The following is a 26,857-nucleotide window of genomic DNA, read 5'->3' on the forward strand; positions in this document are numbered from 1 at the left end:
TGCTTTCACAGCAAAAGAAGGTACCAATGTGCGATTTCTAAAAATAGCTACAACACCTGACCCAAAGTTTAAGACTCTGAAGTGCCATCCAAAATCTGAGAAGGATGAGGTATGGTGCATGCTTTCAGAAGTCTTAAGAGAAACATCCAGATGCTATGCTACAAAACCCAAACCACAAAAAAAGAAAATCACTTTCTGCTGGTAGCATCTGACTCAGATGATAAGAATGAACATGGGTTGGCCCGCTCTGCTTTGGATCGTTATCGAGCAGAACCTGTCATCAGCGTGGATGCACGTCCTCTCGAATGGTGGTTGAAGCATAATGGGACATATGAATCTTTAGCGCATTTGGCATGTAAATATTTTGCGACGCCAGCTGCCACAGTAATGTGTGTTCTCACTTTCAGGTGACAGTGTAAACAAGAAGCAGGTAGCATTATCTCCTGCAAATGTAAACAAACTTGTTAGTGTGAGCGATTGGTTGATGTAGGACTCAGTGGACTTGTAGGCGTTAAAAGTTTTACATTGTTTTATTTCTGAGTGCAGGGGTTTTTTTGTACATAATTCTACATTTGTAAGTTAAACTTTCATGATAAAGAGATTGCACTGCAGTACTTGTACTAGGTGGATTGAAAAATGCTATTTATTTTTTTTTACAGTGCAAATATTTGTCACTCAAAATAAATATCAAGTGAGCACTATACACTTTGTATTCTGTATTGTGATTGAAATCAATATATTTGCAAATGTAGAAAACATCCACAAATATTTCAATGGTACTCTATTATTGTTTAACAGCGCGATTAATTACGATTAAATTTTTTTATTGATTGACAGCCCTAGTATTTAGGCATTTAAAGCTGCAGATAGGCAGCTAATGGGATTTCTCTAAGTGCCTGACTCCTATTAATATCAATGGTGTTGCAATGCCAAAGTCCCCCTAATGTCTCAGCCCCAGCCTCTTCACCAGGCCTCCATATCCCCAGCAATGACAGCATTGTTTCATCCCCTTGGCCACCCTAAAAGGATGCCACTGGGCATCTAAATAAGGGCAGGCTGCAAAAGGATGTCCTCATAATTTAATCATCATCAGCACAAGAAAAGACCCTCCTTAGCTCCCATTCCCTGAGACTTGCACAAATGTTAGAATGCCCCCACACAACACCAAGTGAGAAGAGGGGGTGGGGGAAATTTGGGATGTGCAGGGCTGCGGTAGCCAGAGAAAGAGGTGACTTTCCTGAGCTCCAGGGCTGTGGCTGCTGGGGAGAGACCCCCCTCCCTCCCAGCCCCAGCTTGGGAGCTGCCACAGTGGGGGAGAGAGGGAGAAACCCCCTTCCTTCCCATCCCTAGCTTTGGGGCTGCTGCAATGCAGGAGAGCGGGAGAGACTCCCCCACACACACTCCTTCCCAGCCCCACACACCCCTACTTCCCAGGTCTAGCTCGGGGGCTGCCACGGTGGGGGAGAAAGGGCACATACATCACATTAGAAAGGTAAGACTACGGATATTAAAATATGCATTGTGCGCTTTTATTTGTAGAACAAAAAACATTAATTATTAAGGGTTTTTTTTTAACATAAGCGCTTTTATCCAAAGCGCTTTACAATACAGTAGTTAGCTAATGGTACAAAGAACATTTGGAAAGATCATTAAGTGGTCTGCTGAGACCCTCAGCAATTTTCAAGTGGGCTGCAAAAAAAAAGTTTGAAAACCACTGTACTAGTGTGTTTCACACTCCCCCAGGAGGGAAGGGTGTCCCCACAACATTAACCTAGCCCCTTTCCGCAGGGATCAAGAAGCAGAGGCCCTATGTGGATAAAAACAGTTCAGTCTAACCATGCAGTGTACTCCTCTCACTATATGGGAGGATTACCAGCCCCTTACCCCAAAATAACTCATTGCTGCCCCTGCCCTTGAGGCTGGCTACCCCAGTCCAAACAGTTGACATGCTCCATTAGCTGCAGCGTAAAGAAGAAAAGATTTACAATGTCTATGTAGAGATTCAGTGCTGGATGGGCATAATCAATGGGTTCTTGATCCTTTGTGGGGTCTCTTCTGATCCTAACTTGTGTCAGCATCAAATGCTTACAAGAATAAGGAAGGAAAAATCTCAATTACCATTTTTTCCTCTTTTGAGTCTTACAACTTTTATACAAAATGCAAGGTTTATATACACTACTTGCCCTCATCTGGGACTAAACCACTGTGCAACATTCTATGAAGGTAACTGTGTTTCATGGACTCAGATGCATTTGTTAATGTTTATGGATATCATAATTGCAAAGGTTTATTTCTCCTAAAGAGACCTCTAGTCCTAGTAACAAGACTGGAGGGCACAATTTAAGCTGTCATTCTTTTTTTTATTTTTTTTTTGGCAAAATGCTTTAAGAAAGGCAATTTACAAATATTTTCTTGTCCCTCTGTTATTATATGAATGACGGCTTCCCCTTAATGTGGATCCTTTCAACTTCTCTGGCTTCTCTGTCCTCGTTAACACCATCCACCAGGAACAGCCCACTATCACATGCCCCAAGCCACCTGCTCCAGGAACTGCAATCTACTAGAGTTCTCAGGCAGCCCCACTGCCACCAGTGAGACTGCTGCTGCTTTTTCTCAGCAAAATTACGCATTCTTTGCAATAAGCACTGCATTTCATTAGTCACATCACTAAATGGCCTAGACAAGATTGCTGGGGAAGAAACTTTGCATTTCTCCACAACAGGCCTAGGTAAAAGTGGCCTGGTTTACAGAGATGCTAAGCACCTGCAGAGCCACTGCTTTCAGTGGGAGCTGAGAGTGCTTAGCACTTCTGAAAAATCAGGCCACAACTATTTAGGTGCCTAATTATGGAATTAGGAACCTCATATTAGATAACTGAGTTTGAAAATTTTGGCCAAAGAAAATAGTTTGTATGGTGACAACATCTTATTTGAAAAAGAGAGAGCGAATGCTGTACAAATATTCTACTTACAATTGCAAAGGTCAGCATTCCAGCCAAAGCATAACTTAGTTGTAGTATCTATAAGAAAAAGTGAAGAAATATGTTTGTGTTCATCATAATTGCAAAATGACAAATAGGAACAAGTTAAAGTTACAGCCCTTAGCGCATTTAAATCAATATCAGCATTAAAAGGGACATTTTTGGCATAGTAAAAAAAGCCCCAGCAGAACTGTCTCATAGCTGATCTAAAACAAATGCTAATCCATAACTGGCAAATACTACACTTCATATATCTGTTACTAAGCTTGTCATTCAGATGGGATCATTTAGACTCTCTCACAGTATTTTTTCCATTTTGAGAACATGTACAGCCTTTCTTGGCTTGTAAATTCATAAGCGACTATGGATACCTGTTAACACATTTGGTTTTGGCTACTCAGAGAGAACTGAAACAGGAAAAACATACCAAAGACCTGATCAGCTGTTTAAATGAAACAATGTTCAGAGGAGTACAATTTGTGTCACACAGTGGCACTTCTTCCTTGTGCATAGCTCATCATTTCTGTCTGCACTGGGGATTTTGCTGTAGTTTGCTGTAGTGAGAGCTGGCGTTACTGGTACTATCCCATGCCAGATATAGAATACATCTACGCAGCAGCTGGGAGGTGTAATTCCCAGCGTGGTAGACTTAGACACTCTAGCTCTGCTTGTGGTATCTTCTAAAAATAGCAGTATGGCTGCTATGGCACAGGCAGCAGCCCAAGCTAGCCACCCAAGTATGTGCCTGGGGTGGTGGGTTGTACTGGACCAGCTTTCCCAAGCCGCTGCAGCCACACTACTGTTTTTAGGTTCTAGTTCGAGCAAAGCTAGTGCATGTATAATCTACCCGAGCTGGGAATTACACCTCCAGCTGCTGTGTAGACATACCCATTGTGGATATAAATACTGTATGGTATAGCCATGGCTATGCTGGAAGAGCACTGTGTGCTTTCGTGAGAAATACTAAGTAAATTACTTACAGGTGATTTCTTAAAGCTAGAGAGAAGTCCAAAGATGATCAGCACTGAGACCACAGTCCAGAAAGGCACAGCTTCATGAGTGACATTCATCTGAGAACAACAAATACAATAAGACTGTCTTCATTAAACAACACATCTGTGATTGCAAATGCTATCATGTTTTTCAAGGACAAGGACAGTAATTAGTAAGCTTGAATCAATTATATAGAGCAGTGATGGTGCAATCCTAAAATTACCAAGGCTGGTTTAAGCTTCTGCTCCATTTCCTGGACTTTGATTAAATTAAAAATCTCTGAAATATGTTTTATTGATTTCTAAGTACTGCAGGTTTTGATTTTAATTAGGTCCTTAACCTGGCCTCCAGCTGCTATTGCACACACATTAGCACTCACTAGCACCTGTGGGAGCGATTCTAGTACCTGCTCATGTGAATGATAGAATTTTCACATGGAAAACATGCTGAGAGAAACGCATTCTATCACCAGTGTAGATTTGGGTTTTATTATTGGTCATTGGTTACCGGGATTACAGCAGCAAAATGTGTGGGTAGATGGACGTGTACTTTGTGGAAGGATAGCATAAATTAATTAGGACCACAGGTTTTAGGTCAAAGTCTCAGAATTTTTTTTTTTAATATGAGCATCCCTAGCACCAAAACAAAAGCCAATAGTTGAAGAGGCTGAGTAAAAATGTAGCTCACCAGAATTCTATGTGACGCAAAAATGTAACAATGTAATTTTGTTGCTAAATTAATGTTAATAATGACTATTCAAACTGCTCTTTTGCCAAATATTTCATTAGATCAGTGTTTCCCAAACTTGGGATGCTGCTTGTGTAGGGAAAGCCCCTAGCGGGCCGGGCCAGTTTGTTTACCAGCCCCGTCTGCAGATCTGGCCGATCGCAGCTCCCACTGGCCGCGGTTTGCTGCTTCAGGCTAATGGGAGCTGCTGGAAGCAGCGGCCAGCACTTCCCTCGACCTGCGCCATTTCCAGCAGCTCCCGTTGGCTTGGAGCAGCGAACCGCAGCCAGTGGGAGCCGCGTTCAGCTGGACCTGCAGACGGGGCAGGTAAACAAACTGGCCCGGCCCGCCAGGGGCTTTCCCTACACAAGCGGCGTCCCAAGTTTGGGAAACACTGCAGTAGATGATACTTACTTTTGACTTCAGAGCAACCCAACACAGCATCAAAGTCACAAATGCTGTTATTCCTCCAACCTGCATTACTGTCATGGCAGCAAAGAAGCTAAAATTCAAGCATAAAACATATTTAAATAAAATAAAATAAAATAAAAAGTAGAATTAAAGAAAATTCTTGAAAAAGACTTACGATGAAACCACTCCAAGCACCAGGCCTTCAATAATTGTCTAAAAAAATCCAAAAGAGAGCGAGAGAGAGAGAGAGAGAGAGAGACCATTTTCTTTGAGATGGTGAAGAATGTCCCTTGTTAAAATGTTGCATATTTTTATTTCAATTCCTTATATGATTGATATGAAATACTGAAAAAAATGGTCAGGATGATGATGGGGAAGAAAAACAATATATAGCAGATCGCTAAGGAAATCAGCTCCCTTGTCATTGTCTTTAAAGCATTATTACTTTACACCTTAAATGATTTGAACAATTCCACAGCAATCCTTCTTCATGCTTGCATCACAATCAAGTGAAAGAGGAATAACTAATAAGTCTTCAGGCCATTTTCTAACATGCACATTTGGAAAAATAATGGCTAGAACTAGGGTTGCCAGCTTTCAAAGCGTACAAAACCAAACACCCTAGCCCTGCCTCTTCCCCAAGCCCCACACCCCCTGCTCACTACATTTCCCTTCTCTCGGTGGCTTGCTCTCCCCTACCCTCACTCACTTTCACTGGGCTGGGGCAGAGGGTTGGGATGCGGGAGGGGGTGAGGGCTGTAACTGGGGGCATAGACTCTGTGGTGAGGCCAGAAATGAGGGGTTCAAAGTGGGGAAGGGGACTCCAGGCTGGGGCAGGGAGTTGAGGTGTGGGAGAGCATGAGGGCACCAGCTGGGGGTGCAGGCTCTGGGATGGGGCCGGGGATGAGGGGGTTGGGGTGCAGGAGGGGGCTCCAGATTTGTGAGGGGGCTCAGAGATGGGGCAGGAGATTGGGGCACAGGCTTAGTTCTAGCAGCTCCCAGTCAGCGGTGCAGCCGGGGTGCTAAGGCAGGCTTCCTGCCTGTCCTGGCACCACAGACCGTGCTGCACACCGGAAGCAGCCAGCAGCAGATCCAGCTCCTAGGTAGAGGTGCACAGGCGTCTCTGCACACTGCTCTCACCTATAGGCACTTCCCCTCCACACCCTCAGCTCCGATTGGCTGGTTCCTGGCCAATGGGTGTGCGGAGCCAGTGCTTGGGATTGGGACAGCACGTGGAGTCCCATGCACCCCCCCCCTCGCACCCTCTCCCCGCCTAGGAGCCAAACCTCCTGGCCACTTCCAGGGCACAGTATGGTATCAGAACCGGTAGGGACTGGCTTGCCTAGGGTGACCAGATGTCCTGATTTTATAGTGACAGCCCCAATTTTTGGGTCTTTTTCTTATATAGGCTCCTAGTACACCCCCACTCCCACCCTCTTGTCCCAATTTTTCACACTTGCTGTCTGGTCACCCTAAGCCTGCCTTAGCCGGGCAGCACCACCAATCGGACTTTTAATGGCCCGGTTGGCTATGCTGACCAGAGCCGCCAGGGTCTCTTTTCGACCAGGCATTCCAGTCAAAAAACGGGCACCTGGTCACCCTAGTTACAACTTCGAACCTCAGAAATTAGGGAAATGTGAGGTTCTTTGACTGCCAAAAAGGACACAGCAATAGAGGAAATGCTCCAGGGAAATGCTCCAGGTGAGATACAACTGAATGATCTGACCACCACCATCCTTTCTTCCCTTCTGCTTCCCCTGATGCCAGGCAGTAGATGGTTTTTATTTCTGCACCAGTATGTGGTTAATGAATACACAACACAATAGGTTAATGAACACTGCAGAAGGGGAGTAAATCAGACTTTCCTTTGTAAAGCAACTTGAGTTTTAGGGATTAGAAGTCTAGAAAGGAGCTAAGATTATTAATTTTGTTATAAAGACTCTCCCGCAATCACACAGATCCACCTCCTTCACAGGCACGTGTTCTTTTTATATTTACACGAATTCTGTGTTATTCAGCAGATTCCATCCTGTAGAATAGGTGGCACTGTCAAGGTGCAGGATTGTAGGAGTCATTTTTGGACTCTGTTTGGATTCAGAGAAATTTTCATGTTTACATATCTGAAGAAGACCTGGCGAGATCTTTAAAACATATTAAAGCAAAATAATAGGGAAACGCATAGACTTCAACAATATACTTACAATCATCAATGGTAACATTAAGTTCAGTGGGAATTTTTTGCAGTTGTTCTCACACCAGTCAATTATAAACAGCAGAATAATAGTTGCTGGACTAAAAACAAATTAAACATTTTTCACTTTTTAATATTTTGGTTAAATATAGTTGATGACAGTTGTTAATATTTTCACTATTTAAAACATAGCATACAAATATTACATCTGAGTCACTTAGCTATACAATGTTCAGCTGTCTATATGTTTGTTGTTATTGCACCAGCCTCTTAATTATACAAAGCCACATTAGCTGAAATATGGTAATGTCCCTCCAGTCAGAATCTTATTTTTCTGACATTTTGATTTTTGGCTATGATCCCTGAATCAGAGGGGTAATCAGGATTTACCTGTTCTTAGAATGTCATCATATGTTTGTAAGTGCATCAAATGACTAGCACATTCTCTATCTGATTTGCCTGAGTGGAGATGTCATTCAAACTGCAGATTTGTGCAGAAATACAGATCCTAGCAAAAAATGTTGCTGAGGCCAAGTTTTCCAAAAGTGGCTTTCATTCATGCCTATGCACTTTTTGATTAGCAACACCTTTAGATACCCAGGTGATGGGTTTTACACACATAAACTGTATCACTTGTGTCTTGCCCTCTTCTGTTTTCTCTGCGCCCTCTGACATTTCTCTTTTAACATCTGTTCACCTCTCTCTTCCCCCTACCTCCATCTGCTATTTGTTTACATACCTATATGGCTCTCATCATTGTAATATCTGAGCACCCCATATGGGACTCTCCACCTTCTCACCAAGGGTATGTCTACACTGCAGCTGGAAGCGAGGCTCCCGACACAGATAGATAGCCTTGCACTAGTGAGGCTTGAGCTAGAGTGCTAAAAATAGCTGTGTGGCTGTTGCGGCAGAGACTTGAGCTAACCAACCAAGCTGCAGGCGACCTGACCCCATCCCCAGGCTTGAGCGCTCTTCTGGAGACTCCATTGCAGCAGTATTGCAATGCGGATGAATACATTGGGCAGTAGATCGCAACACAAAGCCAGTGTAGCTGCCCACCTCTTGTGTTCTAGTGCTGTGGATGAATCCAGCAATCTGGTGTTATGTAGCACATGTGTGCCTACGGACCAGCTACTGACAAACTTGAGTATATTTGCCTATGCAGAGGATAAAGAACAATGATAAATTGTCACTAAATGAAATAATGTCATGGGGAAACTAAAACACATACACTGTAGCATACAGAGCATACTGACATGCATTTCTATTCACTAGACTCACACGGAAATCCTAGGAGCAGGAGGGAAGAAGATGGGAGAGAAAAGAAAGCAGTAGGGAAAATGTAATCAATTCACTTCTAGTGTCACTATCAAGAGATATGATAGCAGTACTGGTCACACCCAGCCTGGGAAGGGATAGCTGCTATACTGTTAATAATCTCACAGATCATGATGTTTAATGAAACACAGTGCGTTGGTGAGTCATTTTGGTTACTTACAGAAGTTTAAGCCAAAACCAGAGATTCTTCTGCTGCCATCCTTGAAGCACGTCCCTAGTAAGAGACAAAAGTGGTTGGTACAAAATCACATGTGGCTTTGCAAAATACATTGGGCAAGCTTCAGTTCTCTGAAAGGTGACCAGATGTCCTGATTTTATAGGACCAGTCCTGATTTTGGGGTCTTTTTTTTATACAGACTTCTATTACCCCCACCCCAATCCCGATTTTTCACACTTGCTGTCTGGTCACCCTAGTTCTCTGTGATATTTGTACATCTCCTTTGACCTCAGTGTAGTTGCAGGAGTTTAACTGAGTGGAACTGGCCCTTACATGCTTTCCTTACATGGTCCTGCTTCACACACATGGCTTGAACTTACAGGAAGTGCTGTTTACACCAATTCACAGAATACGAACAGGCAAAAAGCAAAGAATTTAAATAGCAAAGGTGAGTTATAGAGCAGTGACAGACATGGTAAAAGTTCACACTTATGTCAGATCCTGCCCTCATTTCTCCATAGAAGGCCCTAAAGAGAACTGCTGTGGGCCTTCTTTGTAGTGGAGCACATGTTAAAAAAGGACCATCGAGGAGGACTTTGTGCTCCCTACACAACAGAAACCTGTGCACTGTGACTGTGCGAAGCGAACAAGTCAGCACTGGGTTGGGGGATGACCAGTGGGTCTGACACTGTAAGGTTCAACTGGCCTAAACAGACCTGTGAGTTTGTGCAGGGGATGCAGTACCATACTCTCAGCTCAATGGAAATGCCCTGGCTTTGGGCAAAGGCTCAGCATTTGCCTTTAATCTCAAAGTATAACATGCCCAACCCCAATTTATGAGGAAATAAGAAAATAAATGAGAGAGAGTAAGAGAGAGAACCATTCTCTGTTTTTATGAAAGTTTCCATAGCAAATATATTTAGTTTCCATGCCATAAAAACCTATAAAAACAAAAAAATCAGTTTCTCAGAGGCTTCCCAGTTTTGTGTGTGCTGCGATAGCTGATCTAAACAGCAACTAAGTCAAGTATTATCAGGATGGAAACGCTTAGACAATCATACAAAACAATGCTGTGTATCAAGCAGTCTATTCAAAGCAAGTGGGCTCTGGTCTGTGTGGGTGCATAGTAGCTGTCATGTGCTCTTTCTTGGTGCACTTCACTTTAAAATTCATCTGCTCCTTCAGCCTCAGCTCTCCCTAACTGCTAACTCCTTGCTCTGTCTTTTGGCCACAAAGGTAGCCTCACTCTAGGCCAATGTGCCTCAGAGACAAATTCATATTTTCAGAGGATTTCATAAAGTTTAAAGCCAGAAGAGACCAGTAGATCTTGTAGACTGATCTTCACATCACAGGCCATCACATTTCACCCAGATACCCCTGTATCAAGTGCAAAGCCAAATGAGACTAAAGCACATCAGTCCTAAGAAGATTAAACTACGTGCCACAGGGAGAGAGCAGGAGAGACTAAAGTGCCACCAATGCCTGATGCCCCTGCAACGACAGGGAATTGATTATGTGAGATGAGATATGGCCAGATGATCCCAGCAGTTAAACCACACCACAGGCTGCAGAGGAAGGCAAACACCTCCCAAAATCCCAGCCAGTCCTCCAATTCTCTGAAATTGCCCCAGCCTTCCAAGATTTGTGGTTCAGAGAGTTCCTCAGCTAGTTCCTTTAAGATCTTGAGTGTAAGCCATCTGGTCTTGCCAATTTTGAAAATGTTTGATTTTAGCAGATACTGACTCACATCCTCCTTTGTTAAAGAGGCTGAAGTTTTTATTCCATCCACCACAACATACGGAATGGATACAGCCTCCTGCTTCATTCCAAATGTAGAACAGAAATATCTATTGAGACCATTCCTGCCTTTTCTACATCACTATTTACAGTTTTACCATCTGTATCTAGGAATGGACCTATATCTGATTTAGGGTTTTTCTAGTTTTCAAAATGCCTTCTTATTACTTTTAACTCTATTAGCCATTGATAGTTTACTGATTCCTTTCGCTTCCCTTATCAGTTGCTTACATTTTTAAACTAGCAATTTATATTCATAACCCTTTACTTCCCCTTTTTCCATCTTCTCTTTCTCTCTCTATATATGCATATATATAAAATCACTTATTCCACATTTCCTTTTACCTAGGATGCTTTCTTGCTTCATGTACCTTTTTTCATGTCTATGCAGTCATTGCTTTTGGGGCATCAAGGATGTCCTTGAACAATTACCAATTTTCATTAACATTTCCCACTTTAAATTTGTTCCCAGTCTGTTATGGCAACAGTTGCTTTAAGCTTTGGAAAATTAGCCCCTTTCAAGTTCATAATATAATATATGGCAAGTTGTTACCATATTTGGCTTGCGCAATGTAAATGTAACCAGAGCATGATCACTGGTACCTAGGAAATGGCTAATTTTTAGGTCACTGATTAGCTCTTCATTGAATTAGGTTCAGTGCTGAATTACCCTCTGTTGGGTGCAGAGTTTTCTGTGTTAAGAAATCATCAATTGTTTTTAGAAGCTCTAAGGAAGGTTTGGTACTGGCTGCATTAGAGCTTCAGCAACGATCCCCAAGTTGAAGTTGGAGCAGTTTGTCCTGTTCTTTGGTGAGATTTGGTGGTCTCTGAGAGATGCCCACCACTACACCACCTGTAGTTTGACTGGTTAGAACTTTAATCCATGAGCATTTGAGGTCTTGTGATTCTGCATTGTCTATGATGCTGGTAGACCAGGTACCAGGTCTTGCCAAGGCTCTAGATGTCAGCTGAGCACTGACAAATTCATAGCTGGAAACCAGACCAGCTCACCTGTTTGTTAGTATTGTTCAAGACAGGTGACAGACGTGTAAGGATGTTTTTAGTGTTTAGACTCTATAAAATGCTTGTAAGTTGCTGAATGCATTAACCTTACATATATCCCATATGTATCCCATGCTATAAGGTAATATGTAAATTTTGCTTTATAACTGTAAAAAGGTCTGCTCTGAACTTGTGAACTCAAGCAGGAGGAGCATTTCCCCTGCACATCAAGAAGGATTATCAAACTTAAGGGGGCCATTGTGAAGCATCATGATATAAAGAATGGGTGAATGGCCCCCTCACACCCGTGAAGGTGCTACATGCAAGGAAGCTCGTCCCATCAACTTGAATATAGAAGAAGAAAGACAAGCTGACTTGAAAATTCTTAATCTCTTTGCTGTTTGAGCTCTCACAGGGCTGGAGCTACGAAATAAAAGCAGAGATCTCCAGGGTCAACCTGGGCTAGCATTAAAGGACATTTGGTGCAGACAGATTACTATATCTCTGTCAGCTTTTGGAACCATATACTGTAACTCACTTGTGTGCATATGTTGCCTGCTTTAACTTGTAAATACAATAGAACCTCAGAGTTACGAACACCTTGGGAATGGAGGTTGTCCGTAATTCCAAACCAAATGTTATGGTTCTTTCAAAAGCTTAGAACTGAACATTGACTTAATACAGCTTTGAAACTTTATTATGCAGAAGAAAAATGCTGATTTCCCATTTTTTTTAGTAGTTTACATTTAACACAGTATTGTATTATATATGCCTTTTGGGGGGGGTGGTCTCTGCCGCTGCGTGAATGCATACTTCCAGTTCCAATTGAGGTGTGAGGTTGATTGGTCAGTTCATAACTCTGGTGTTTATTTGTAATCTGAGGTTCTGCTGTAACTCCATTTCTTTTTCCTAGTTAAAAAATCCTCAATTAGTTTCCTACAGGATTGGCTACAAGCATTATCGTTGATGTGAGATCCAAGGTACAAATTGACTTGGGGTAAGTGACTGGTCTCTTGGGACTAGAAGCAACCTGAATATTTTGTGATTTTTGGAATAAAGCAACCATTTATCAGAGAGTCCAGCTTCCCTGGGTGGCAAGATAGACTGGAGTGCCCAAGGGGATGGTCTGTGACTCCATGGTAAGAGTGTTACAGTGATCCAGGAGTTGACATTTGTTACTGAGTTGGTGAAATCTAATTATAGAACATGCAACCAGTTTGGGGTGTCTGCCCTGCTTTTTGACAGTCTGCCCTGAGGTTGGCACTCATGATTGTGAACCACTCCACACAGCATGACAGTGTCTGTGATGGAAAGTACTATCCTCCCCTCTCGTTTTTCCCTATTCTATTCTTACAGAACAAGTTGTAATCACTGATTTTACCATAAAACCAATCCCACCACATTTCAGTCACAGCCATATCATATTTCCTCTCAAACATGAGCATCCTCAACTCCTCTTGTTTATTACCTAGGTTCTTAGCATGAGTATCTAAACAATTATTCCTTACATGCTCTATAGTCCTTGGGTTTGTCACATGCATTAGGTTTGTGCCTCATTTACATATCTGGTGTTTGCACCATAACTACTTCTTTTCCCTCTTCCCCCTTCATCGTTATTTCAAAGCCCTCCCAACTATACTAGCTAGTCTATAACCCAGGAGATTGGTACCCCTACTACCAAGATGAAAGCCATATCAGAACCATGAAGTTCTCTCTATATATTAGTTGACCCGATGTTCCACAAAACCAAATTCTTTCTTCTCTATACCACTTACTTAACCAGCAATTCACTCCAATATCTTCACCTTCTTTCTTCTCTCACTCAAGGGCCAGGAAGGATTCCTGAGAAGATCACCTGGATATTTCTTTCCTTGAGTTTCCTTCTCAGTTTCCTGAAATCTTCCAGGATCGGTGGAATGGTGCCTGATGCGGTGTCATTGCAGCTGCTGATGATCACCACCAAAGGAATGTCTCTGGCTGATCTCAGAATCTTATTTATTCTTGTGGTGATGTCCTTCATCTCTGCTTCTGGAAGCAGCAAATTGTCCTGTTGTCCTGCTGCCCCTTGCAGAATGTTCTATCCTCTCTTCTTAGCACGGAGTCCCCAGTGAGGATTATATTCTTCTTTGACCATTGATGGATGCTCTCTTGGATTTGTCTGAGGTCCATCTGGTTTGATTTAAGCAGCAATTCTCAGTTCTTTCCTTTGCTATTTTTCCTCCAGGTTGTTCCTTACAGGTTGTTCTCTCCACATGAATTGCTACCAGGTGCTGAATAAGACAAGACTTCCAATTGTGAAAATATCCTCAGGTTCTCCTAGAGGGAGTGGTGACAAATTTCCAGTATTCTTTCTCCTTGTCTCTCCTCTTTACTTGGCTCCGTTGCTTGCTCCAGGCAGGAAGCAGAACATGGGACATCTGATGCTGGTAACAATAACTGAGGACTTGCTGTCCATTCTTGTTGCCGAGGCAAAACTGAACCTGTAATGCAAAGCCTCCAAACTTCCTTCTACAAACTCCCATGGAAACTCTGCTGTGAGATGCCCCCTCTTTCCTTCTCGGCTCCTGGGTTGCACTATTGGAAGGTGGTGGGAGTACTTTGTGACTGCTTTATACGGTACAACAGAGCAGTGCATCCAGCTAGCTCTGCCTACTTCCCACCCCCTACCTAGTTGCACCCAATGGGAATCCTCTATATGCCTTTGAGCACAATTATGAGGAGCCCTGACACAGCTGTACAAAGGAGAAGTCTCCATCCCCTCCTGTTTCCCCACATTGCCATGTAAGGGATAGGCACCATCAAGCCTTTGGACAGCATTAGTCTGAACTGATGCTACAAGGACACACTCCTAGAAGTGTAGTTTAATATGAAGCTAAACACTGAGAACTTACCAGTAAATCAATCCAGAGATCATACCAATTGTTATGGCCAAGAGAAGTGCTGTAAAGCAGTCCACTTTCAAGACGAAAGCTGAGGAAATAGTGCAGAAAGTGTTGTTTCAGATAAAACATTTAGATTTAAAACAACACCCATGAGTAAAACTTTACTGAAAATGTCATGTCTCATTTCTCAGGTGCAAGAACTGAACAATATTGGCCTGAAGAAGCCACCATATTCCATTTATATCAGGCAGTAGATCACCATAGAATAAATAGCCAATGGATTGATGCTCAGAGTGAAATGAATCATAGAATCATAGAATATCAGGGTTGCAAGGGACCTCAGGAGGTCATCTAATCCAACCCCCTGCTCAAAGCAGGACCAATTCCCAACTAAATGCTGCCTCTTTGTCTAAGAACCACTGCAAATCTTGAAAAAACAGATGAATCTTTTGCAACCCATAAAGGCTGCATGACTTCCATGAGATGCTGCTCTGGGTAAGTTTGTCTTTCAGTAGGTGTGCATACACGCACATGTGTGCAGTTCTGGCTCTGAGTGGGGTTTTCAAATTAGTACTTCTGGTAACATAGCCAGTGCTTACTTGATAGCTGCGGTATCATAGAATCATAGAAATATAGGACTGGAAGGGACCTCAAGACCCTCAAGTCCAGCCCCCTGTGCTGAGACCATCCATGACAGATATTTGTCCAGTTTGTTCTTATATATGTCCAATGACGGGGATTCCATTGGAAGCCTATTGCTGAGCTTAACTAGCCCCATAGTTAGAAAACTTTTCCTAATATATAACCTACACCTCCATTACTGCAGATTAAGACCATTGCTTCTTGCCCTACCTTCAGTGGACATGGAGAACAAGAGATCACAATTCTCTTTATAACGGCCCTTAACATATTTGAAGACTGTAAACAGGTTCTCCCTACTCCCTCTTCTTTTCTCGAGTCTAAACGTGCCCAATTTTTTTAAGCTTTCCTCACAGGTCAAGTTTTCTTTTTATAATTTTTGTTGCTCTCCTCTGGACTCTCTCCAATTGGTCCAGAGCTTTCCTAAAGTGTATGAGCATTTATAGCTTTCTTATTTGTTTTTACGTGATGTCTAATTTGTCTGTTCAGTCCACGATCTGCTCCCTCAGTTATCTCAGCCAGAGATAAGATTATGCCTCTTGTGAGCCACAATAGAGACATGGGGAAGGCTGGAGACATTCTGAGCACTAGAGAGCATGTGTGGGAATTGTCCCTTGCTACCTACAGCAAACACTCTCAAGTAGCACAGCTCTGCTGGTGGACAGGAAAAAGGAGCTAGGGTGATGCTTTTTCCCTCACCAGACTCAGACATGCCCTCACTGAGGCTGCTAATGCTGTGGCTGGCAGGGCTGTCCAGGCCTCTTACATTTCCTCGGCGTTGGCAGCCATATTTATGCCAGTCTTAACCTGCCCATTTCTGTTAGTCTTTCCTCATGTGTATTTGTCCCCATGCTTTTTATCATTTGTGTTACAATCCCCTGATAGAAATCTGTCGATATCTTGATTGAAAAGTGGTGTCTCAAACTCATTGCAGCTCTCCAGTTGAGGCCTAACTTGTATCAGAGTGGGAAAGTAACTTCACGTGTTTTTCATTCATGCCCCTAGTAAAACAAACACAGTAAAACGCCGACTATGTGTTTGACAAGAGCATTGCATTGTTGATCAATAGTCGCTTTCTCATGTGCATTGTTTCCTTTTTATTCCTCCTGTGGTAAGAGCCTCAAGCAAGAATACATTTATAAAAGGCCTAATTCAGTTCTCCTTGTATAAGAACACCTCCCAGAGGACTTAACTGACTAGACAGTCACATTTTCCTACTTCTCTTAGATGAAGAGATTGACTTGGGACCCAGATCTCCCATTGATTTCAATGGGCGTTGAAAGCTTGTAGTGCTTGGCAGGAAGCAATCAGCATTTTGCAAGCATTCGGCCCATAGTTGTTTTGTAACAAATCCATTATTGCTGAGATGGTGCATTTACATGTTGCAAATAATTCTATGTTGCTTTTGTAGGAAATAATGAGCTAGTAAGTGATTTACAAGCTACCCTTTGTTTGTCTTTTACCTTAAATAGAAATGTAGTGTTGAGTAATGAACACTGCCTGAGCTTGCCCTTTTTATTTTATGAATTAAGGGCACAAAGGTAAATTGTTTTTATAATACCTTCTACAAAGACTTTGAACTAAAGTTATGTTCATTTGAGTCTCCAATCTATTGTATACTGTTTTACTACAGACTGTCAGATGATTTGAACGGGTTATGTTAAAATGTAGTAGTAGTAAATAATAATGTATTATTATAGTTATGTTTATTCCTGAGAATTCTAATACACATTTAATTAGGATGGTTCTGAAAAATAAATTATTTAGGCTTGTTATTTGGTATAATACTGCCAGATCCTGTACAGGCCTTACTCAGCCTAAACTCCCAGTGCCTGAAAATCAGGTAAATAACTCAGATTAGACATCTGCCTTTCTGAAATCAGACATCTGGCTACCTGATTTGTGCACACAAATGGCATTTACATGTATATTTGAGTAGTTATTGTGAGCAAAATCTAGGTTGCAACAATGTGCATGGAAAAAAATGGATTTTGCAATTTTAGTTGTTCTTACTATCTTTGTAGAGTACATATTAGTAATTATATTTACTTTCACAGACTGGAATGCAGAGAAAAAGTCTTCCCTTTATTAAATTCCATAATGTAAATAGCACATTAAATGCAGAGGTATAACAAAAACAAAAGCTGGATTTGGGTTCTTGGTGATCTCTGGATGAAAAGCACTGTGCAAGTACAAAGTATTAATTTTTCTTAAAGGTCTGGCTGGAATAGCTCCTCCTTAAAGCCCTGCCTTGAAACATGTGTCTTTAGTTAGGCCTATATGTCATCATAATCTTTCCCCTCTGAGCAGCATCAAAATTACAAAAAAGATCAGGAAATAGGATGTACACTAGTCATTGCATTACCTTATTTTTGTCCCCTCCACCCTCTTTCCCCATATGCCTTCACCCATGTTTATGCCTATATCTTTAGGGAGCAATTATTTTTATTTCTATACCACCTTGTTATTCTGCTATAAGCTCTCCAGTGTAGCCACTCTAAGCTGACAGGAGAGAGCTTTCCCATTGATTTAATTAATTCACCTCCAACAAGAGGTGGTAGCTATGTCATTGGGAGAAGCTCGTGTGCTGACATAATGGTGGCCACACCATCTCTTAGGTCGGAGTAACATACGTTGCTCAGGAGCGTGGCTTCAGCGATTTAAGTTATACTGACATACGTGGTAAGAACTGACATCTGAAACTCCCCCATTCCTTCTCCAAAGCAGAGCTCCTTAGGAGGGGAGGCCAATGACATGTGCACAGCTATTTAACAGGCACTCTGCCTTTCTGCCCCTTGGTATTCTGAGGAATCTTATTAAAAATCCCTCATTAGAAATGTACAAAAATGCCAGGTTGTAAAGTTGGAAAGTGGTTCTGCTGGTGCGATCCACACTGTCAAGAATAACCTTTTGTCCCAAGTGTGAATAATTCAGTATTTGAAATCTAATAACAAAAGGAAAATGACCTTTGTCAGATCCTTTCTTGCATGTATCCCAGAACTAAGGCCAAATATGCCTCATGGTAGGAAGTTGTGTTAGGCATTCTCCCACCTACCTCTATGAAGACCATCTGAGCTTTCCGATGTGACTCCTGTAGACTGGGGTTTTGTATTTGGACTGCTCATCCGATAATCCATATTGTAGCCAGGCGATGCTGCTGGGGAATTCTGGTTCTCAGTCTCGGGCATCTGCCCTCCATCTTTAGTGTTAACTTCGGCTGGTTTGTTTTTCTCCATCTCTAGCAGTTTTCTTTCTGCAGCTTCTAAGGTTTTGGTAGATATTGTAGCATGCGATTCAGGTGTCATGATAAGTTATAAAGTAATTGCTAATGGAAACTATGTTTATTTCCAATTCAAACAATGGACAAATATTGGGACAAAATCATCCCTTGTGTAACACAATGGAGTTACACTAGAGATAACTGGCCCATTAGTTACAGTGGCTAAATAAGAATGTATTTTTAGACTTGCCTCTACTTTTCTCCCACAAAAGGACATTAAAATATTGTTTGGTGTCAGAGGCAAAACTAGCCTGACAGATGGTAAACACTGCACAGATGAAACACTCTGAATACTCTAGTTTCTCACAAGAATGTGCAAATAACTGTTAGGGATTATGAAGCTTGCCAGTTTTGGTTGAATCATCTCTCTTTTTGGGGACCTTTGAGCATAGGCGCACTGAACGTCCATGTCTGCCATAATGCGGCAAAGGACTGCAGCATCCCAGTGGAGCAGCTTGTTTGTGTAGTGGCTCCTGTTAGCCCTTCAAAATCAAGCATTATTTCACCTTGAAATGCTGCGCTTACACACACCCAAGAGCAGGTTATCTAGAGTTTCTATACCACCCCATTGGATTGTGGAAAGATTGATTTTATTGTTCCTAAACCACCCGACAGATGGCTTCGGGAGAGAGTTGTATAGTGGGAGTGTTTGGCTTGGGGGAGACCTCATTCACAAATTATTCCCCCTCCAGAGAGGCATAACAAAGGAATAGTCTCTGCATAGACTATGCGGAAGGGACCAAGAAGGGTGAAGAAAGAACAAGACAGGAAGACTGGATCATTCTAAACACAAGTGGGAATGGTACCTACGAGTATGCAAATATTTTGCAAGTGTAAATACAGAGTTTGAAAAATCCACTTGTCCAGGATGAATAGGAATCTTTCCTGGGCAAGCACCATCGAATTCTCCAGAATCTATGCTTTCATTAAAAAAAAAAGGTTTCTACTCCTTACTGTTGCAAAGAAAACCTTCCAAATAAGAACTTAGTGTAACCAATGCAGCACTGTCTTCCTACTATAAATCTGCCAAGAGCTCTGGTGATCTAGGTTCTACTAGGAGCTTCAGGGCCTTTGCTGATTCCCAGAATTTTCTTAAGCTGCAGGAGTATGCGTGCTCACCAGATTCTCCCCAGTTTCACTGATCTTCAGAAGTCTATGGGCTGCAGTGACTGTGACACAAAGTGTCAGCTCTGGCTAAGGCCGTAGAGGTTAGATAAGAGCTGACAAACTCATAACTGGAGACCAAACCAGCTCACTTGTATGTTAGTTTTGTTCAAAATAGGTATTAGTCTTATGACAATGTATTTAGTGTTTAACCTCTATGACATGCTTTTATGTTGCTGCATGCAGTAATCTCACTTGTAAGGGCTGTAGTCCATGCTTTATGGAAATATATAAGATTTGCTTTATAAGTTTGAAAATGTTTGCTCTGCACCTGTGAATCCAGGCATGGGAATCCCCCCACCCCACCCCACCCCATCCAGGAGGACTATCAAAACTAAGTGGGCCATTATAAGACATAAACTTTGTTAATTGCCTCATCGATCCATTGAGAAGTAGGTGCAGAAGACCTCATCCCATTGGTTTGAATGCTGGAAGAGGGAAATAAAAATAGTGGACATGAAGATTTTTCATCTCGTTGTTGTTTGAACTCAACAGGACTAGAGACACTAAACTGAACCCAGAGATCCACAGGGGTTACCCTTGGGTCTGCCCTGAAAGACATTTTGAATTGCCAGAGCTGTATAACTCTGTCACTCTTAGGATTTAGATTGCAGCTCATTTGTGTGTATCATTTTGGTTGCTTTAATCTATAAATAACTCTTTTTTTTCCTAGTTAATACATCTTTTGATAGTTTATTACAGGATTGGCTACAGGAGTTGTCTTTGTGTAAGATCTAGGTGATGGATCTCTTGAGACTGGAAGCAATCTGAATATTTTGTGGTTTTTGGTGTAGGTGACCATTTATCACTAAGTTCAGTTTGCCTGGGTGGCAAGATGGAGAGGTCAAGGAGACTGTGTGTGGTTCCGTGGTAAGACTGTTACAGTGATCCAGGAGTTCACATTTGTCACTGGCTTGGTGAAATCTAATTATAGAACATACCACCAGTTTGGGGTGTCTGCCCTGTTGTTGACAGTCTGCTCTGAGTTAGGCACTCACAGTTGTGAGCCATTCCTGACTACAACACCTGAAAAAATCAGCTTCTTTTCAGTTGCTTGGTAAAGTTCTGAGCAGTAACTAGCAAAGGAGTAGTGTAGCAGAGCCAAGACATTCCCTTTGCAGTAGCCAGAAATGTAGGAACGAGGTAAAAAGTAGAAGCATACATACATTAGCACAGCAGACAGAGTCCTAGAGGAAAGATAAAGTAGTGGAAAACTCCCTCCCACACACCCTCTTGTAGCTTGGAGATTTTCCAGTGGGATCTGACTTGCAAGTGTCTGATACTCTCGAAGCCCCTCTAGGGGCTGCAAGTGTGTGCATGTGTGTCTTCATTACTTTACCCCTAACCCAGCTGCCCAGCAACTGTGATGGGTGGATGTCTCTACAACTCTACCATTCCCTTAAATTTCTGGCTTCAAGGAAACTGTGAACTAATAAGAGATTTTCACAGGGATCAAATCACTGCACTTTGTTTGTCTTTCTACATTGCACAGAAATGAAGAATGAATTACTTCTGTTCCCTGGTGTTTTAACGTACAGGTTACTTTGTCTGTATGCGGTTTCCCTTTATAACCCCTTGATGTAAGCTTTTTGGACAAAGGTCATTTTTCTCTGCAAACATCAAGGCTATTGCATAATGTTTGATTGTCGATCAGAGAATTTACACTACTGGGAACCAATCCTGCAGTTGATCAATCAGAACTGAAGCTGTGCACCCACAAATGTAAATCAGATTCCATGGGAGTGTGCAAGCACACTGGCATGCCTCATGGTGCAAGTTCAGAGCCCTGGACTTAATTGAGGCAGGGCAGAGGGAAACAGCATGTTTATTTTCTAGGACTCTAAAAAGGTGATAAAATATTGAGGAAATTGGGACAAAGAGTAATCATGCCAAGGTTTGCTGAAGAGGAACGTGGATTTAAAACATCTGTTGGTTACTCAGCCATGGCTTATTAAATTATTAAAACTAGTGCTGCATACAAAAATACACAACTAAATGTCCATTTGTGATTGCAGTGAGGCTACTAACTAACCACAGCAGTGACATTTGAAATGGTCAAGCAATTAAGCCATGGAAATGGACACTCAGCATTCCACTCAACAAAACATTGTTATGAGATGTGACTGCTGGTAACATTTAGCAGCTAATTTTTAAACTTCCATATCAGCAGTTAGTTTCCCAACAAGAACTTAAAAAAGAAAAGCAAGCAAGAAAGAAAAAGGCATGATCTTGCTCTCACTGAAGCCAATGAGTGTTTTTGCTCTTGAGCTCAGTGGGCCAGATTGTGACACTTCTGTTCAAGATGTGCAGTAGTTTAACTCAGCGAGCCACCCCACTGATTTCAATGGGACCACATGTGGAGTAACATTTTATTCAGTAAAAACAATGAGGAGTCTTTGTGGCACCTGAAAGACTCACAAATTTATTTGGGCATAAGCTTTCGTGGGATATAACCCACTTCATCGGATGCATGGAGTGGAAAATACAGTAAGCAGGAATAAATATAAAGCACATGAAAAGATCATAGAATCATAGAAGATTTGGGTTGGAGGAGACCTCAGGTGGTCATCTAGTCCAACCCCTGCTCAAAGCAGGACCAATCCCCAACTAAATCATCCCAGCCAGGGCTTTGTCAAGCCTGTCCTTAAAAACCTCTAAGGATGGAGATTCCACCACCTCCTTAGGTAACCCATTCCAGTGCTTCATCACCCTCCTACTGAAATAGTGTTTCCTAATATCCAACCTAGACCTCTCCCATTGCAACTTGAGACCATTGCTTCTTTTTCTGTCCTCTACTACCACTGATAACAGCCTAGCTCCATCCTCTTTGGATCCCCCCCTTCAGGTAGTTGAAGGCTCCTATCAAATCCCCCCCTCACTCTTCTCTTCTGCAGATTAAATAACTCCAGTTCCCTCGGCTTCTCCTCGTAAGTCATGTGCCCCAGACCCATAATCATTTTCTTTGCCCTCTGCTGGACTGTCTCCAATTTGTCCACATTCCTTCTGTAGTGGGGGGACCAAAACTGGACGCAACACTCCAGATGTGGCCTCACCAGTGCTGAAAAAAGGGGAATAATCACTTCCCTTGATCTGCTGGTAAGGCTCTTACTAATACAGCCCAATATGCTGTTGGCCTTCTTGGCAACGAGGGCACACTGCTGACTCATATCCAGCTTCTTGTCCACTGTAATCTCCAGGTCCTTTTCTGCAGAACTGCTGCTTAGTCAGTCGGTCCCCAGCCTGTAGCGATGCATGGGATTCTTCCTTCCTAAGAGCAGGACTCTGCACTTGTCCTTGTTGAACCTCATCAGATTTCTTTTGGCCCAATCCTCCAATTTGTCTAGGTCACTCTGGACCCTATCCCTACCCTCCAGCATATCTACCTCTCCCCCCAGCTTAGTGCCAGCTGCGAACTTGCTGAGGGTGCAATCCATCCCATCATCCAGATCATTAATAAAGATGGCAAACAAAAGCAGCCCCAGGACCAACCCCTGGGCACTCTGCTTGATACCGGCTGCCAATTAGACATCGAGCCATTGATCACTACTCATTGAGCCCGGTGATCTAGCCAGCTTTCTATCCACCTTCTAGTCCATTCATCCAATCCATATATTTTTAACTTGCTGGCAAGAATACTGTGGGAGACCGTATCAAAAGCTTTGCTAAAGTCAAGATCTATCACATCCACTGCTTTCCCCATATCCACAGAGCCAGTTATCTCATAATAGAAGGCAGTCAGGTTGGTCAGGCATGACTTGCCCTTGGTGAATCCATGTTAACTGTTCCCGATCACCTTCCTCTCCTCCAAGTGATGGTGACTTTTTATTCCTGCTTACTGTATTTTCCACTCCATGCATCTGATGAAGTGGTTTATATCCCACAAAAGCTTATGCCCAAATAAATTTGTTAGTCTCTAAGGTGCCACAAGGACTTCTCATTGTTTTTACAGACACAGACTAACACAGCTACCCCTCTGAAACCTGGCATATTATTCAGTGTAAGCAAAGGAATCAGAATCTCAACAATGTGAGCAGAATTTGGGTTCCTTATTTCCTGTGTGTAAACTCCGAACATCATGAACCAGTTAAGAACAAAAGCAGAATATCCTTTCAGTCAGCACAGATTCATCCAGAAAAGTAACATCCGCTTCTGGAACTCTCTCACTTACCTTTCTGTGAACACTCAGGACATTGCCATTCATCTTTGTTATCGTTATTGTGCTGGTTTAGCATTGAACTGCTCTGCTGGGACCCCTTATTAGGAAGCCTTTTTTCGCTGTGTTGGGCTGGTGGGGAATGGACTTCTGCCACTTCAATGTTTTGTTTGTTTTGACTGCGTCTCAATGAGCGACGTCTAACCTCCGCCTCCATTGTTTTATTCGTTCTCTTGAGTACTTTCTGCACCTAGACGTGTGCTGGGAAAAGAACTATTAGTAGCCATTATCCTCACAACAAGAATGTTTAAAAACTCCCTTAATCCATAACCAGAAACTCTTGCTTAATCTAGTATTTCTGAAAAACATGAGCTATATAAATGCAATAGAGTTGGTTCAAACACAACTATGAATTCATCAGTAATTTGTTAATGTGAAAAATACATAACTTTATATAACCATAAAGCACACCTGTGCAAAATGATCAGATCATTACCATTTACCAGTCAATTATATTTTCAACACTACATATTGAAGAACAACTAAGCATGATTAACAGTTTTCAGATTAAAGTTTACAACTAGACTTCTATTTTTCTTCAGTGTAAGACCTCTGAGCCATTGTGTGTGAGATAAAACTATACTGAGCTATTAACAGACAGGAATTTCCTTATACAGAGCTAAGCATTGTTTTGTTTTACTGCACCTGATTTCTTTAATCTTTGTTTCTAAGTAGCATAATTGGCAGATTGCTGCAGCATTAGATAATATTAAAAAGATCCTTTCACCCTTTTCTTTGAGGAGTTACGCGTAAAACGAGCAAGGGCAGCGAGCGTGGAAGCTGCAAATGCATTCACCAGACCAAAAGTGAAAGCAGTTACATTGTTTGTTACCTATAAGCATTGGGTACAAAGTCCGCATATCTGGGGTGGGTCTAGGCATTACCAAAGTGAGAAGAGCAGAAATACTACAGTGTCAACAAACACCACCCTTGAATCACTAGTCCAGATCTAACCCATGTTGGTAATGGCCTACCACATACTTGTATGGGCTGTCTCACCATAGTAGCTGAGCACGTGTCACAAGGGAAAACGTTAACAACTCTTGCTCTCTCTCTCTCACACACCTTTCCCTGCCACCTACAGACAGGATTTGGGTGTTTGTTTTCTTAGATGAATGGGAGAGAACGAGGGGACTCTTGTAAGAAAGGTTGGGTAAAGAGATGGGCTTTGCACTTGGCTCAGAACGCGGTAGGGTTAGCAGTCATTTTTATTTCACCTGGCAGGGAGTTGTATAGGTATGGTCAGACTCCTGTGAAAGGTCCATTTCTCTGGATTACAAGCATAATCCTACTGGTCAACTGTTCCATTGTTCCAGTGAAAGGCAGCTGTGGTGGTCAATTATGGTCATGGACAAAGCAATCTCGCCAATAAGCCAGGACTGTTTCTGTGCCCAGCTTTGGAAACCAAGACATTGACCTGAAACTGTACTCTATTCAATAGGGAGCCAGTACTGAGAGGTGAAAGTGTCTTTATGGGGTGTGGCCCCTCATGGGTAGAACAGAAGTCCAATGCCTGCCACAGCTGTATGGCTGCTGTACACAAGGCAGCTCTTTGGGCTAGATCCACAAAGGGGACTTGGACTCAGCAATGAAACACCTAACTTGTAGATATCCTGCCATCTAGTAGAACCTACAGCTCTCAGTTGTGCACCAAACTGGGTGAGTGTGACATACCCAGGGTACAACCCAGACTAATAAGTAGCTGTGTCACCCCTGCCCTCTAGCTTGGGGTGTCCTTTACAACTGCTGTAGCCTCCAGTCTGGACTGCTCACAAACAGCCTCTAGCATGCAAGTCACACCCAGCTGTGTCTGTGTATGTGATGAAACCAGCCAGCCACATCTTGTCTCTTACCAACCTTGGTTATGCTGCTGGATGACCCTAACATACCCCCAGTCCTGGACTTCTCCCCAGAAATGTATGTCCTGTACTGCCCAGCACCTCTCCTGGACGAGTACAAGCGTATATAAAGTTCATTATTGTATTAATAGAAATGATATGCAAACAGTTTGTTACCCCAAATAAAGTTTCGCAAACACTTCAATTCAAACACACTGGATTAGAAAAAACAATAAAACAAACTACAGAGAGATTTTAAGTGAGTACAAGTAATGAGGCATAAAAGTCAGAAATAGTTATAAGATAAATAAAGATAAAATGCAATTGATGCCTAACAACCAACTATGATAACTTCAAAGCAATGTTTGTCTCATCACATGCTCTCAGCCATCTGACCAACTTCTTCGATCAGGACCCCTTCTCCAATTCACTGGCAGCTTCCTTTGCTCTTTCTGGTGTAGTGAATTGACTGACACAGAGAGAAAGAGGGCTGGGAGTGTTTGTCTCTCATTTTTATAGTGCCAGTCCCCTTCTCAGAAAACAGTTCTAGCTGAGATTCTGGAGACAGAGAGTCTACAGGAAAGGATGTTCCCTGCCGCTTTTCCTCACCTATTGGAGCTTCTTTTTGTTTCTCTTCCTGCTTGAGGACTCTGTTTACTGCTAAAATGCAAATTAAGCAGAGCTGACATTCCTTTGTCTGAGACAGACCTGTTTGCCAAGCTCAGTTTGGAACATGGGATGAGATCAGCATACAGGGGAATCTTGTAACTTCACATACAATGTTGCCAGGCATGTTTTATCAGGATAATACTCAACAGCAAATGATGAGTTTTCAGATGATACCTTACAAGGCATAGGTGCCAATTCCGTGGGCACTCTGGGGCTTGCGCACCCATGGTGAAAAATTAGTGGGTGCTTGGCACCCACCGGCAACCAAACTCCCCCTTCCCCTGCCTTGCCTTCTCCCCCGATCCCAAGTGTGCCACGTCCCCACTCCTCCCAGCACTTCCTGCCCCCTCCCGCTGCCTAACAGCTGTTTGCCAGCACTTAGGACTTTCCCGGAGGGAGGGGGAGGAGCGGGTACATGGTGTGCTCAGAGGAGGCGGTGGGGACTTGGGGGAAGTGGGTGGAATGGGGGCGGGAACTTTGGGGAAGGGGTGGAATGGGGGTTGGGTGAGGGTGGTGCAGGGGCAGGACAAGATGGGCCAGAGACTCACCAGCTCTCCACACAGCCAGTCCTGCC

At 42.6% G+C, this 26,857-nt stretch overlaps 1 protein-coding gene across 1 annotated transcript; it reads right to left on the reverse strand.

Moving 5' to 3' along the window:
• Positions 1-1,649: 1,649 nt before the first annotated feature.
• LOC115645630 (protein lifeguard 1-like) lies at positions 1,650-26,857 on the reverse strand. Its single transcript, XM_030550562.1, has 11 exons — positions 26,832-26,857; positions 23,732-23,966; positions 18,175-18,381; positions 14,490-14,568; positions 8,803-8,856; positions 7,312-7,402; positions 5,286-5,323; positions 5,114-5,201; positions 3,961-4,050; positions 2,972-3,019; positions 1,650-2,084 (listed from the first exon to the last, which is right to left on the reverse strand). The coding sequence occupies exons 2-11, from the start codon at positions 23,931-23,933 to the stop codon at positions 1,896-1,898; spliced, it is 1,086 nt and encodes a 361-aa protein (XP_030406422.1). The 5' UTR covers positions 23,934-23,966; positions 26,832-26,857; the 3' UTR covers positions 1,650-1,895.

The sequence above is a fragment of the Gopherus evgoodei genome, chromosome 2 (genome assembly GCF_007399415.2).
Source record: "Gopherus evgoodei ecotype Sinaloan lineage chromosome 2, rGopEvg1_v1.p, whole genome shotgun sequence".
NCBI classification, from domain to species: Eukaryota; Metazoa; Chordata; order Testudines; family Testudinidae; genus Gopherus; species Gopherus evgoodei.

What these genes read in the sequence shown, in the direction of transcription:
- LOC115645630 (XM_030550562.1), bottom strand. Translation starts at nt 23,933, where the DNA reads ATGGAGGCGGAGGTTAGACGTCGCTCATTGAGACGCAGTCAAAACAAA. An exon ending in ATCTCTGGATTGATTTACTG is followed by an intron (nt 8,857 to 14,489) that starts GTAAGTTCTCAG and finishes GTCTCTTACTAG; the next exon opens with GGACGTGCTTCAAGGATGGC. An exon ending in GGGTTGCTCTGAAGTCAAAA is followed by an intron (nt 4,051 to 5,113) that starts GTAAGTATCATC and finishes TGTTGTTCTCAG; the next exon opens with ATGAATGTCACTCATGAAGC.